Here is a 15,395-nt window from a genome sequence, read left to right as displayed (position 1 = left end):
GACCCTCACCCAGCCCCAGGCTGCACCCACGGTAGGTAAATGCCCCCTGGTTATTTGCTGGCAGGTGATGCAACCAGGATCTTCCCTAAGCAGAGTTCAGGAAACAAAAAATAGAAGCATTTTCCTTTTTGCTTGCTAATTTGTTTCTTGATTGCCTGACTCATTTGTAAGCAGGAATGGGTGGGAGTGAATACATCTGCATACTGACTAACATGCTGAAGTATCCCTGACGTCAGCCAGGACTACTGAAACAACACGTGGGATGTAACACCCAGTTCTTACTCATGCTGATGGGTTCTGAGCCTTGCACAGGGAGATAAGACTCTTGCTGTTTGCAGTCTCAGGTGAGCTCAGTGCAGAGGGGAGCGAGGTGACCCAGCACAGGGTACAGCCCAGCTCCCCCTGGGGCACAGCGAGTACTGGGGTGGGTCTCAGAGCGCCTCTCGTTGCAGAGGATGCTGTGGGGATAATGCACAGGTTGCATTATCAAAGCATCTTTCTGCTTTAAGGTGGGAGACGCCATCTCTTCCCTGGGTGTTGTGGTTTGGCTCTAATAACATTTAAAGCAGCTCTAATAAAGCATGCATCTGGCAGTGATATCCCACTGTACACCACTTGGGCAGGAGATGAATTGCAGTCTTGGTCAGAAGAACCCTTGGACCATGCTGGAAATCAGCCAGACAGATCACAAGACACCGTGGTGACACCTCCAGCTTTATTGCAACCCGCAAGGAAGGAGTCGTTGCTCCATCACAGGGCCACACAAGCTGTAAATCATCATTTATTGAGTAATGAGAACAAGCTTTGGGTTCTGATTCTCTACACATAAAGTTACAATATCTATTCTCAGCAATTGCTTGCCGGAAATAAGGATGTTGAACATGACGCCAACACAGGTATCCGAACACAGTGCTGGATCAGAAGCCTGTTGCTCTTCAATCCAGGGATAAGCAAATAGAAGCCTTTACAAAAACACTTCTGTGTAGTCACTCTTAACTAGATGAATAGAAATCATGAGCTAGATTAACAGGAAATGGCGTAGTTCAACGCTCACTTCACTGCTATTTCTAGATAGCAGGAGTATGCTGCTGCTATGAGAGGCTGAGCTCAGCATAGGCAGAGGGTGAGCCGTATGTGCGCAAACACCTTCAATAAGAACCACTCATCTCAGCTGGAAGTTTACTTCTGCGGACTTCAGTCCCCCTCCTCTTGGCTTAGCAGTGACTCAGGGCTCCATTTACTTCCTTACTACACTGCCTAATCTAAAACGTGACACAAGGCGCTTGTTACATGGCAAAACAGACTTGTCAGATTTAAGGAAAAGAGCAAAAACCCCTCTGGGCTCTAGCATCTAGCATGGCAAAAGCAACCTCCCATGCACTACTTATTACTTGTCTGGCTATAGGCATGCAAGGACAAACCATAAAGTCGCTGATAATCTTCTTACTGATACTGTGGCTAAGCAAACCGCGTGTTCACCATATGAAAGGGGATGCTTACAGTGCGTTTTTGGACTCACTTGTTCGGGTTTTCTAGTTCCACATTTAGTTTTTTAATCTCCAGCAACAGCTTTTGTATTTCCAGCAGAGTTTTCACTTCTGCTGTAGGCACACCGCATTCGAAGGCTGCTTTAATGTAATGAACCTCTTCGCATACATCCGCATCACCATCCTTCTTCTGTTAGAAAGTAAAGCAGAACAAACAAAACCCAGGAAAAAAGGATGTAAAACTGCACTGCAGCAGATGGGAGCCACCCGCTCCCCAGCTCGAGGCTGAGCTGTCCCACTTGCCTCAACACAGACCCCATTCCTCATTGGTACCATCAAGCAAAAGCTTTTAGGAAGCTCAAGCAGTTATTTTTCCTATTAGATATCAAGCAATAACCATCCAGACCACGGTACTTACACACTTGGGCAATGGTGTCCAGTTGCCATCAGGCAAGCATGTGGCTGTCGAAGACATGTCTGAAAGGTGGTATCCCTGGAAGCATTCAAATGTAACCATCTCATTTGTTTGGTACCACATTTTGCCATCCAAAGTGCTATTCAGCCTTCCATTGGCCACATGTGGTTGTGGACACAGAACTGAAAGGAAAACCCATAGCAGAAGGCAGCTCAGCAAGAGGCTCGTTGTTATGTAGACGGAAAAAGACCCCACAAAGTTTGGGATGCCTGAGACAGACCAAATGGACTTGAATCTGTGGAGCCATGGAAACCAAATGTTAAAGCTGAGTTACTTCCCCAGGCTCTTCAAGAGAGGAGGGAGATGGTCAGAACACATTGGTAGTTTTCTGTCTCAGTTTCGGCATCCCCATGCAAGAGTCTGCAGACATCTCTCAGTGCGAATGCGCACTGAAGTCAATGACGGTGGCTCCTGACCTGCCTTAGAGCCTCCTTTGTACCTGATTATCCAGAAGAAATCAGCCTGGTAAGCACCAGCTTTGGGAAGTTGGTTTCTTCTGCAGAGGGGAAGGCACTAGGGAAACCCTGAGGACAGACACAGGCACATGATGCTGCACCCCAAGCTCTCTGCACCCTGCTGGTACCCACCGGGCTGGCAGGAGGGCAGGGGAGGGTGCCAGGTGCTGTCAGCCAGGCACCGGCTCTCGGCATCGCCACGCAGCGCAAAGCCTTCGTCGCAGGAGAAGCGCACGACTGCTCCATAGGGAAACGTGAATCTCTGCGGGCTCATCCTGCCCCTCTCGACCACGGGCCTGGGGCACCGGACCACTGCGGGAAGAGAGCAGAGTGGTGGGTTCGGCTCTGCCCTTCCCCAGGGACAGCGGGGACCCAGGTCCGGTGGGGCAGAGCCACAATTCCTGGTGCTCTCTGCATCAGTTCTGTACTCAGAGCCACAATTCCTGACCATCTGATGGCCATCAAAGTAGGACAACCACTGTCCCCTATTTCCACATGGATCATCGCTAGTCCAGAGCTGTCAAGCCTGTGAAGAAACCTACAAAGGAAGCAGGATTTCCAAGCAGCCCTGCTCTCTTTTAATCCCATTGAGTGCTAATATTGCCCCCAGGTCCTGGCTTCAGTTTGGTCCCATACAAGAAAAACGACTCACCCCTGCACTCCGGGGCAGGTCTGCTCCATGCCAAGCTCACCCCATCATCAGAGGTGCAGTAGATGGAGTCGTCCCCAATGAGGGACATACCCTCCACACATCTGTACTTCACTTCTGAGCCGTAGAGGAACAGCTCCGTTTTCAAGCTGATCTGCTGCCCATTGGTGAGTTTTGGAGGGGGACCACAGACTGCGGGAGAATAGAGAAAGGAAAGATGAAGATTTCCTTCATTCAGAAGGGAAATAACAGGGGAAGCCAGTTCTTGATGTTTCTACTTAGGGCTGCTCTCCTCAAAGTCCATCTTGCCTCTTGTCAGCACTGGCTCCATCAGCATTCCCAGACTGGCGCAGCTAACCACCCACCCCACCCCAGCACAGCACAGCACGTGTCCCCGCATTCAGCCAGCCTTCCCTTACCCCTCCTCTTTTCCATGAGGAACAACTCTGCTCCTAAACAGGGTCAGGGAACTGTGGGTATTATAAACCTCTTGAGCCCCCTCTGAGAAGCGGCTGCAAGTCCCATTCTCAACATATTTAATCAATTCCAGTTTTGACAGAAGATGAAAACATTAAAGCTATTTAACGATGTGACTTGGCCCCCTTCTCCAAGAAGCAATGCTCAGGTGATTTCTTCACCGCTGCCCCTACCCTCGCAGAGATGCCGTTGCCGGCTGTTGGTGCTCACCTTTGTCGCAATATGGCACAGGGGGTCTCCACATCCCATCAGACCAGCACTGGATCCTCTGGTTGCCCCTCAACACATAGCCAGGCTCGCACTGAAATTCCACCTGCTGCCCAAAGGTGTATTCATCTTTCCTGGGACTGGTTTCCCTCCCGTGTTGGATATCCGGCCTGGGACACTGCACCTCTGAGGAACACCAGCACCAGAGTTCCCATGGATTGGGTCAGGAGGGAAGAGCAGGAGACATTCACAGGGAGGTGTTTTCCCATAGCAGTGGCTTGCAGACCTAAAGAACTTGCCAGGCAGCCTGTTAACGCTGGCAGACATCTCTAACCAGACCTGACATGCTCAGGGATGGCCATTATGTGATAACAACCATTCCTCTTGGAAGGCAGAATGATCGAAGCCCTGTAATTAGCTATAAACCGTGCTGAAGGGATGATGCATTACAAGCTGCACCACTGCAGCATTGTTTGAACAGCTAAATAATCAGTGGGAGTTGCAGCTATTTCTTCTCAGCCATGCTACCCGTTGAACAGCAAACTGATCAGCAGTGAGAGCCAAAGATGTGCTCAATGAAGCCCTTATGGCACGGCAGCACTCGTGGGTGTTTTGGAAATGATGTTATGACCACATCATTACATTGATGCAAAGGCAATGGTGTACTTACCCTGGCAAAGCTTTGGGACTGTGGTCCACGTGAGATTTTGAAGACAAGTGGCTACTGGAGATACCCCAGGGAGCAAAGTATACCCAGGTCTGCAGGAGTAGGTCACGGCTGTCCCGACTGGAAACTCGCGCTGAGGGTTTTGGTCCGTGTGGTCAATGACAGGAGGGTAGGAACAGTGACCTGGTGCCAGAGTAAGGGACAACACTGATCCTCAAAGGTGGGGATGAGGCTGAGCCCTGCCTGGGGGAACCCAGTCTGTCCCTTGGGCGCTGGTGGAACCACAGAAAGAAGCCAAGGGACAGCAGCAGCCATGAGCATCACTGTGGGATACAGCCACTGAGCCGAAAAGGAAAATATAATGATGACAACTTCACCGAAGGATGTGACTCTGATGAAGGTCTTTGTTCTCATACACTTTGGTATCTCATCGGGTGACCCTGCAGCAGGCAGAACAGCCCTGCCGTGTCACCCAGGGGCAATGGAAGAGCAGAGAGGAACCCTGCCGCCAAAGGTCGGGCAGCGCAGCTCGCTGTGGTACCACCGTGCAGCCCCTCTCCTGCACACGCTTTCATAGCGAAAGACAAGCAGGGGATGGCCTGTGGGACACAAGGTAAGGAGCAAAGGGATCTGTGCGTACCTGGGATGCAGCTGGGCACCCGTGGGTACCATCTGCCGCTGGCCAGGCACCGCACGGTGCTGGTGGCACCCAGGGGCATGTAGCCGGGGTCGCACTTGAGCTTGGCTGTGCTGCCCGAGGTGAAGTTCTGTGCAGGTTCCAGCTGTCCATGGGTGATGTCCGGGACGGGGCACTGAGCCTCTGCGGGTCACAGAATCACAGCACAGCCTGGGTTGAAGGAAGCGTAAAGCTCCTCCAGCTCCAACCCCTGCCACGGGCAGGGACCCCTTCCACTGGAGCAGCTTGCTCCAAGCCCCTGTGTCCAACCTGGCCTTGAACACTGCCAGGGATGGGGCAGCCACAGCTTCTCTGGGCACCCTGGGCCAGCGCCTCAGCACCCTCACAGGGCAAATTTCTGCCTAAGAAATATATACTGAACACAGCTGCAGCGACCAACTGTCAGTGCACCTTCATCTGGTAAGTAAAAGAAGACAAATCAGTTTAACAAATGCAACTGAGGCAGATATTAGGGGCTCCTAAGTGTGCTTAAGCAGCCATCACCCATAGGACTTTAAACCTGTGTTTCTATCATTGTACACCATCAGACGCTATTCCTGACCTTCCCTGACAGCACCTGCTCTAAGAGCTATGACTCACCTGCATGCTGGGGTGGGTGACTTCAGAGCCCTGGCAGCCCGCTTCCAGCACCACATCTGCACTGGTCCACGGCAGGACTGCTGATGCTGCCTTTGGTACCAATACCCACAGAAAGAGCATGTCTCTACTCATAAGTGCCTTCCCCAGGCCCCAACTTAGGTATCAGCACGTCATTGGCAATGTTTGGATTTGGAAAATGGACTGAGAAGCATCATGAAGTAGAAAGAGATAATAATCTCTAACAATAAATAGGGTGTAAAGGTGGTGCTGGCAGAGAGGGGCAGCAGATGCTCTGCAGGGAGGCACTGGGATGGGCTGTGCACCCTGGCAAGTGTCTCAAAGGGCCTATTTTTAAGGGAACTGTCAACTTCGAGACAGAAACACGGTTATTCCTCTTCCTAGAGACATTAGTCAGCAAACACCCACTTCTCCTGTGGGTAGCATGACAATTCACCAGCTACCTTCTGTGCGTCTGTCGGTTGCCTCAGGGCATAAGCATCAACCTGGGTATGAACCCGCTACCACCCAGACTGCCAAATACAACCTTTGTCATTAAAAACTAAGAAGTATTACCTGTCTAACTGACTCTCCCCATCTTACCACCACCTTTGCCTTGAGCTCCAGGCTGGAAGGGCCTCTCCGACCCTGGGAACTACTTCTCATCTACTGCATGGGTGCTCAAGGCAAAGGGTGATACACTCCCTGCGACACAAGGTCTGAACTCCAGACCAGAAGAGGCTCTGCAGTGGAGAGACCTGACCCTGGACTGCCCCAGGGACAAGCTCGTGGCCTCCAAGCCAGCCAAACCCTAACACCAGTCCCGGGAAGATTCGTACCCCAGTTTAAGGCTGTTCAAGAGCACTGGGAATTTGAGGTGGTGGGCCTAGAGGAGCAGCTAAAGAGGAGGAAAGGGCAATTAGCAGCAGCCACTGACCTCAGATCGTCCTTACAAGAACATCAGGCGCAGGCAGAGCGTAGCAGCGACTTCAGCCAGAGGAAGGTCTCCTGCTGAGTTTTACCAGCCCACTTACTACATAGCTGATCTGTAAGCAAAGCTGAGCCCCAGAAGCAAAGCAGACAAGAGGAGGAACACTCACTGAGACTCCCAGCCGGCTGCAGCACAAGCCCCACCACTGCCAGGAGATGCCCCAGCCAGCAGAAGAGCGGCATGGTGAGACCCTTCCCAGCCGATAGCTGCTGCAGTGCACTGGGGAAGGGGAAGTGGCTGTGGGAAGTTGGGGACAGGCCAGAGGAGCTGACGCTGGCACCCCCCAGCCCTTCTGACCTGACCTTCTGAGCTCACCAGCAAGGATGTGCCACCAGAGGGGATGCTGCTGCTTCTGCTCTTCCCCATCCCTGGCAGTGCTCAAGGCCAGGTTGGACACAGGGGCTTGGAGCAAGCTGCTCCAGTGGAAGGTGTCCGTGCCCGTGGCAGGGGTTGGAGCTGGAGGAGCTTTGAGGTCCCTTCTAACACAAACTGTTCCATGATTCTTCCAAGGTGGGCACAGTTGGAATAAAGCTGTTTGACAGCTAGAAGCAGCTTTGCAGCATTCTGGCTTCCTTTTGGTGCTCTAAGGGCAATGCTGCACATTCACTTTGCCTCTTTACCCTGGTGGTAGGCAGGGGTGGGGAAGGCAGCCCTCTCTATGCCTAGTCAAGCAATGATTATTGAAGCACCTCTTCCTTTTCCTACAAATAAGACGATTATTAAAAGCCAGACGCAGCTGTCATTGCAATGGCAGATTTATTATGATCTCGTGGTGAAAGAGCACTGCTCGGATCACAAGATGCCTGCTTACAGAGTGCTTCCCCTTTACTGGCGGTCGCAGAAGAGATTCAGCCATTTCTTTCTTTATGCTTTGCTTTCCCACAACTGCTCTTGGAGCACACACAAAGACGCAGGAAGCGGCACCGCTGTGGCCTCAGGTCCATCTGTCCTGCTTGGGAAGGAAGCTGGCATTTTTGTTTGGATTTGAGGTGCCCTCCCTTGGGCCTGCCCTGAAGGTCGTGGCTAATCAGGCAGGTGAGTGCTTGTTCACAAGAGTGAATGCAGCATACATGGATGGAGGAGCAATGGGCCCAACTGGGTTGCAGGGGGTTGTGAAGCGAGTGTGACTTGGTGGCTCTGACCATGTCTATGTCCCTACAGCATCTGCTTGGCTCCCACAGGGATTTACTTTTCCTTCAGCTCCTTTCTAATGAGCCCTTGTCAGTATAAGCAAACATAACTAAATGTATAAAGTGATGGAGAACCTAACAGAGTGATCTCTAACAGAATGAGCCAGAAGTGGGCACTTTCTGACTCCCCAGATGGCCAAAGAGTCAAAGTTCCTTGACTGATTACTTAAGTATTAGCACAAATCACAAAGTCATAAAGAAACCCTCAGTGAGAATGATTGTTCCTCATGCAAAGAGAACGGCTCTTATGATACCAGTGATGACAGTCAGCCATACGCTGTGGTTCTTAGCTCCTTTTCCAGCTTCTGGATCTCCAGGTACAGTTTCTGGACTTCCAGCAGAGTTTTCAGTTCTGCCAGAGGAACGCCACACTGGAAAGCTTCCCTGTTTCGAAGGATCTTGTCGCATGTATCACGCTTTTTCTTTAACAGAACCAAAAGAAAGAGAAGATGTGAGACGGCTGCAGGGACCCAGGGCTGAGCATCCCCCTCCTACCGCAGCCCCAAACCTGTCACATTTGTGAACCTGAACCAGTGTTAAATGGGGCAAGATACAGACAAAGCCTGGGCAGATAAGCAGGAGCTTGAGCAAGCTGCTCTAGTGGAAGGTGCCCCTGCACATGGCAGGGGGTTGGAACTGGATGAGCTTTAAGGTCCCTTCCAACACAAACCAGTCGGGGGTGATACTTACACAGGTAGGTGGTGGTACCCAAGTGCCATTAGCTGAGCAGGTAGTTTCTGAACTGGAGGTTTGACGGCCATCACGCTTGCAGAAGTAGACCAGAGTTTCATTCACGTTATACCACAACTTCAGCGTGTAAATCACAAGGTCCTCCTGTCTCGAGGGCTGAAAACACTGAACTGGAAGGAAAAATGCATGCCAAAAAAAGAGATGTAGTGGGAGGAGATGGAGGAGAAGAAAACACCCGGCAAGTTCCATCTGCTGCTGGTGATTCGAAGGAGCAGCACCCCTGCTCTGTGCAAATGGGGCTGGTACCCACCGGGCTGGCAGGAGGGCAGGGGAGGGTGCCAGGTGCTGTCAGCCAGGCACCGGCTCTCGACATCGCCACGCAGCGCAAAGCCTTCGTCGCAGGAGAAGCGCACGACTGCTCCATAGGGAAACGTGAATCTCTGCGGACTCATCCTGCCCCTCTCGACCACGGGCCTGGGGCACCGGACCACTGCGGGAAGAGAGCAGAGCGGTGGGTTCGGCTCTGCCCTTCCCCAGGGACAGCGGGGACCCAGGTCCGGTGGGGCAGAGCCACAATTCCTGGTGCTCTCTGCGTCAGTTCTGCACTCAAACACCAGAACTGACCCTCAGCAGCCTGCAGCAGCCCCCAAGGGGACCCCACCAGTCCCGGGTGTTACTGTTGTGCCAAGACCTTTGCACAGGAGCCAGAGGAGCTGCACAGTCATTGAGCTGCACTTGGTTTGGAGCTCCTGGACCAGGGCAGGTCCTGGCTTTAGTGTGATCCCATATAGGAGAAGCATCTCACCCCTGCACTCCGGGGCAGGTCCGCTCCACACCAGGTTCACCCCATCATCAGAGGTGCAGTAGATGGTGGCATCCCCGATGAGGGACAGACCCTCTGCACAGCTGTACGTCACCTCAGTGCCATAGGAAAACTGCTCCTTTCCCAAGCCGGAGTGCTGCCCGTTGGGGATTTGTGGAGGGGGGGCACAGACTGTGGGATAAAGGGAATGGATAAGAAAAGAAACACACAAACAACCGTTACACTCAGGTGAGAATCAAAATCCCTTCTGGGAAATCAGTGCAAGAGTTAACTTTGTGTTTGGAGTGTGGCAAATCCACCTGGATCACATCATCCACAGCAAGAGGACACCTCAATGCTTTCAGCCCATGATCATTGCTCCCCAGAAGCAGATGCTGCAGGCAGGTCACCTACTGATGCTGTTTCTCAGTATTGATGCACAAGATTGCTTGTCTGCACTGCATTACACATACCTTTATCACAAAAGGGTAACGGGGGAGCCCAGGTTGCATCAGCCTGGCACTCGGTCATGTCCTGGCCCCTGAGGACATAGCCGGTATCACACTCCAGCCTCAGCCGGGTCCCAACTGTGTAGGCTTTTTTGTGTTGATAAACCTCTTTCCCATGGGCAGTATCTGGGCTTGGGCAACGAGGTTCTAGAAACAACAGAAAATAAAGGATGTCATCAATCTCTTTCCTCCTGGCAAGTTTTCCTGAGCTTTTAGGCTGCTTCCAGCAGCTCGCCAATATTGCTGTGGTGCTCCATCACCAGGTTAAGAGTCTCAGCAGTGGCAGCTATTTATGCTGCTCTTTTTCTTCTGAGAGGGAAAACACATAGAGAACATCCTTTGCTTTCAAGCCTCGTGTCAGCTAAGCAGCCCAGCTGCTGTCCAGAGCACAAACCACATCCCCTTCCAGCTGGATAAATGTCTCCTGGGCTTCTTGGGAACCTCCTAAGCATGTAAACATGACCAAAACCCAGCCCTTTGCATCCCAAATCCCCAGACTTTGCAAACCCCCATACTTTCTCCATGGCAATCCCCAGGCAATATAATGATCCATGTGGATCTTTTGCTGCCTACTTCTTCCGAGTTAACGCAGGAGAACTGGACCCTAGGGATCCCTGGCAGCGGAGCAAAATCCACTACCATCACCTAAGGCTGGACATAGATTTCTCTGTGAACATCAGCAGACAACTGCAGCTGTACAGAGTGACCCAAACCTGTGCACTCAGAAATAAGCAGTCGCCAAGTTAATGTGTTCCACCAGCTTTTACCTACCTGGAAAGCACTCTGGCACTGCTGGATTCCATCTTCCATCACTTGTACACCGAAGCATAATGTTACGACTATGACCTTTGAAAGCATAGCCATCATTGCACGTAACTTCCAGTATGTCTCCATACACATACTCTTCTTGACCTTCCTGTACACCCAAGGGCTTTCCATTCCTGATGACCAGATCTGGGCAACGAATTCCTGAGGAATGCCAAACATCAAGTGTGAAACCGTGGCAAAGCCATCTGGCTGACAGCAGCTTCAGAAGGGGATGAGCCTTTGGTAAGACAAAGACACATCACAGCACTACATCTGCCCCAAGAGCATCCCCGGGCAATCCTGGGGTGTCAGCAAGGGAGTCTAGTGAATGGAGCACCCCTCAATGACTTTTCCCACAGGTTCCAGGGACTAGAAAGCAGAGCTGGTAAATAAAGCAAAGAAACCTGTAGCTGGGGAGTAAATCAAAGGAGTTCAAGAGTCACAGCACAGATCACGCTGGACACCCAGAGCATCTCCCTCTTCCCCTCACCCTGTGCTTTGCACAACAGCAGAGCACAGACAGCTTATAGGTTCAGTATCACACACATCACAAGGGTAAGTAAACCAAAGGAACATGCACTTACTTTCACAAGGATAGGGGATTTTAGTCCATGTAAAATCTGGCTGACACGTAATGTGCCATGTGTTTTCCCCAGGGCTGAACTGGTGGCCCTCCCAGCACTCGTAGGTAATGACAGTGCCCACAGGAAACAGATTGCCAGCAAGTTTTGCTTTCGCAGCATTGTGCACATCTGGAGGGTCACCACAGCTACCTAGGAATGAAATAGCAATTTAGGGACATTGCCAGGGTGAATCAGTGAGGTCCATGATGGTATGCAACATATGAGGAATCTGGGTAAAGGTATGGGCTCACATTGTTCCTTCCGAGATGCACTTAATCCCTTTGGAAAGGGGCTTCGGACAAGGGCCTGTAGGGATGGGACAAGGGGAATGGCTTGAACCTGCCAGAGGGGAGACTGAGATGAGCTCTTAGGCAGAAGCTCTTCCCTGTGAGGGTGCTGAGGCGCTGGCACAGGGTGCCCAGAGAAGCCGTGGCTGCCCCATCCCTGGCAGTGTTGGACGGTGCTTGGAGCAAGCTGCTCCAGTGGAAGGTGTCCCTGCTCAGGGCAGGGGCTGGAGCTGGATGAGCTTTAAGGTCCTGTTTACATTTTAAACCATTACCCCTTCTATTGCTACAGTCCCTGATGAAGAGGACGTCACTGAAGGGAAGGTGCTGGATGAGGAGGAGCAGGGCTTGGTCCACCACACTTACTGAGCAGACAGCGTGGCAGCGGTGGGTCCCAGAGCCCGTTCTCTCTGCAGGTGGATGCGTCGCTGCCTTTCAGGCTGTAGCGGAAGTTGCAGTCGAACACAACGGTGTCCCCGTACGTGTACTCAGCCCGGTACCCGCTCAGCAGCCGCCCGTTCTCCACACTTGGCTGCTCACAGTTCACCACTGCATCGGGGAAAAGCCACCACACAGCGGTTATGCTCCAGAGGGGAGATGAAGGGGTTAAAAACATTCTCATAGCACAAGGCGGGTTCACCAAAAAGGCTGAAAATGGCCATGAGAAGGCAGGTGGATGTAGCACAGCAGGTTTCTGCATTCTGTTTTACACAGGCCAGTGCGTAAGATGCATTGTCTGGTCTTCAAAGGCTAAAAAAAATCCCATTCCCACATCCCTGCTGACTCGCTGACCGTGGGCACGCGTGGTCCCTGCAATGGGACACCCTCATTGCTGCTGCTGCTACTGAACTCACAGGGTCTTATCTGTAAGAGATGATTCCATAAAGGAGAGGGACAGCTCCAGGGAAAAAAACAGCTCTAGCAGACAGGGCAGGAGGCAGTGGGAAGTGGCTATGGCCGGCTGCAGTGCCCCAGTGTGTTTGCAAGCACACACTCCCCTCACCTTGGCACTTCGGGGCTGGCTTGCTCCACACACCATTGACATTGTCTGTGGTTGTACAGAAAATAGAGGCATCTCCCACCAGCGAGAAAGGTTTCTCTCCCCTTTTGACAGTGTTGCACGTGTAAGTGACGGATGCTCCGTATTCAAAGAGCTCTTTGCCTGCTCCGCTGTGCTCTCCGTTAGCTATTTCCGGAGGGGGTGAACATGGGATTGCTGGGGGATGGAAAGGGGAATGGTAGAGGGAGGGAAGAAGAAAAGAGAACAACGTTTGTTTAGAATCAAAGGTCTGGTAAGAAAGAAGTTGAAACAAGAAGCACCAAAAAGGCCAGAAATTCAAGACAAGTCTCAAGGAGCAGCCCGCCAGCCCATGGAGGGTCCTGGGTGGTTTTGGGATATACCAGTCCTATGTGCAGCTCCCTCACAGGCAATGAATAAATAAGTCTACAGGATGATACAGGAAGAAAAACACAAAGAGAAACCATTTCCAGACTCCACCATGCTTGGAACTGCTGAAACCCTCAGCAGAGCAACGTAACCACGTCTTTATCCATCACCAATGACGTTTAAGCAGTTGATCCATTCAGGAGCTCTACTTACCCTCGCAGATGGGAATATCTCTGTCCCACGTAACAGCCCCATTTTTAACCACACACCAAATTTGAGGACTTCCAACCATTCTGTACCTGTGTGAAACAGGGCAGAGGGAATTACTCGACAGACTCAAGTTTTGATGCATTACCTATAACAGCCCCATCTTATTGGTTTGGCTTCCTATCATAATTGCAACTGATCAGGAACCGTTTAGCAAGGGCCAGGAAGCTGAATCTGAGTTAAGGGAGAACTGCCTCAAAGCAGGAAATTTAGAAAACTCAGTCTTAAAGCTTTCAAAGGAAAGCTTAGAAGATACTTCACACAGTCTGCAAATCCCTATATTCATAAGGCTTCTGATAGCACAGGCTTTAATCCAGGGGGGAAAGACTTGAGCAACAATCACTGTGGAAGAACAGGACCTGTGGCCGGAGTGCTCCTGGCTTACCCAGTGTTGCAGGTGAAGTTCACTGCTGAACCAAAGGTGAACTTCTCTGAGAGGACGAGTCTGCCGTTGGCTGGCTCTCCGGGGTAGACGCATCGCTTTGCTGGGGGACAACAGGATGGGGTTTGTTCTTCGGTTTTTGGAAGAATCAGGAAAACGCAGCAGGAAAGCAGAAGCCTTCTTCAATACAGAGCAAAGGGATGGACCGGAAACCTTCAGATTTCCCCTCCAACCTTAAATCACTCCATGAATCATGACACCATTGAGTTGCATCATGAGCTGCAGCCAGCCTCTGCGGCTGAAGAGGGGTTTCCAGTGACCTTGGCAAGTGTGACAGTGTCTGCACAGCTAAAGGATTCTCCTGCTGCAGCCTTGAAATATCTATTACAAAGTGCCTGAGCAGAACACCCTTTGGGTCAGCAATCAAACAGCGCCAGCATCAAAGCAGAGTTCAGCCCTTGCCCTCACTGCCATTACGCAGTGGAACAACCAGTGATTCACTCCAGGTCACTCGCTTCCCACCATCCCATGAGGTCAGCTTGGGCACTACCCCAACAAAACGGGCTGATGGCACCAATGAACAAAAAACTAAATCAAAAGTCAACCCAACATATACTCACGTATACAGATCTCCTCTGGTCCGTACCACTTATCGCCCATTCCACAAGTAAGGAAGTCTCTGACATTAACATCTCTCATGTAACCCGGACGACAGACGTATTGCACCACTGAATTATAGGCAAATACGGTAACGCCTTTGTATCGCTCTTTGAGTTCTGCAGATGGGAATCGTGGCGGAGCATCACAGGCACCTACCAAGAGAAACTCCATCAGAAAGATGCTGGGAGGAAAAGCAGCAAGAGTTCAGGGCTGATTCACTCTGAAAGCCCAAGTGAGGACTCTTAGGTGGCCTTAAAACTCCTTAAAGCTAGAAACAAAGAGGAGCAGCACAGTGTGTGACTGAGGATGGCTGAGGCTGGCATGGACGGGGAGGAGCATCACCCCACAGCATCCTGTTTGCTCCTCGCACCTCATCCAGCACTTTCAAAGGCTGGTCACGAAGTCCAGATAAACCCTTTCTTCTGCCCAGTTTGTATAAATCATTGCACCTCTTTCAGCTGGAATAATTTCGTGTCTGTTTTACACAGAAAGGCAAAAAAGGCAAAGGAAGATGGATTCTGATTTACAGTGTTCTCAAGGTGCAAAGGCAACAAGGAAAGGAGAAGGAACCCCAGGAGAAGGCTGTCCTTTGGGGGATGTTGGTTTATCCTGTTGGAGTCATTCACTTACTATCAACAGCCACAACAAGAGCGGTGGTGAGGAATAAGCCCAGGACAGCGGTGCGATCCCTCTGCCTCCCCAGCTCCAAAGCTGGCATCTTTATTCCTGTCTGGAGATGCCACAGAAATTACCACATTCTTTATTCTAGGCCTGTAAAAAAGCAGGGGGGTATGTACACTCAGGATAACCATAGCTTACACAGACAGCTCTCATTTCTCCATCCATTTCCCAGCAGCTGTAGCTGGGAGCCAGGGGCTATCGGAATCCTCTGCTGGCAAATGGGACCGAGACCCAGCCCAGAGGAGCTGGGTCCAGCAGATCTGACTCAGAGACATGATAACAGAACGCAGTCAGGACAAGTGACTGTAACTGTGAAGCAGTTCCCCTGGGCTTTACTCCCTTGTCTCCTTTAATTGCATTTTTGAGAAAGCAGCTTGTGATTACACTTAAAACAACGAAAAAGAAAGATAAAGACTCAAAGGGGAACATAAA

The 15,395-nt window shown here is 51.3% G+C and overlaps 2 protein-coding genes across 2 annotated transcripts; both read right to left on the bottom strand.

Moving 5' to 3' along the window:
* Positions 1–2,475: 2,475 nt before the first annotated feature.
* LOC308229096 (membrane cofactor protein-like) lies at positions 2,476–6,863 on the bottom strand (the record flags this gene model as incomplete). Its single annotated transcript, XM_080632908.1, has 6 exons — positions 2,476–2,486; positions 2,550–2,729; positions 3,070–3,258; positions 3,754–3,936; positions 5,058–5,237; positions 6,791–6,863. The coding sequence occupies 6 exons, from the start codon at positions 6,861–6,863 to the stop codon at positions 2,476–2,478; spliced, it is 816 nt and encodes a 271-aa protein (XP_080489034.1).
* A 755-nt stretch (positions 6,864–7,618) lies between these two features.
* Positions 7,619–15,000, bottom strand: LOC308229095 (complement component receptor 1-like protein; the record flags this gene model as incomplete). The annotated part of the gene is made up of 13 exons (XM_080632907.1): positions 7,619–8,293; positions 8,562–8,731; positions 8,872–9,051; positions 9,367–9,555; positions 9,837–10,019; positions 10,644–10,841; positions 11,264–11,452; positions 11,953–12,135; positions 12,590–12,802; positions 13,187–13,272; positions 13,626–13,725; positions 14,243–14,434; positions 14,913–15,000. 13 exons carry the CDS (start codon positions 14,998–15,000, stop codon positions 8,138–8,140), a joined length of 2,127 nt encoding a protein of 708 aa, XP_080489033.1. The 3' UTR covers positions 7,619–8,137.
* Between the last annotated feature and the right edge of the window lie 395 nt (positions 15,001–15,395).

This window comes from Psittacula echo, assembly GCF_963264785.1.
Source record: "Psittacula echo genome assembly, chromosome: 22".
Classification (NCBI taxonomy): Eukaryota; Metazoa; Chordata; class Aves; order Psittaciformes; family Psittacidae; genus Psittacula; species Psittacula echo.
The sequence above is the reverse complement of the archived record's forward strand: the minus strand, read 5'-3'. Positions and strand labels throughout refer to the sequence as shown.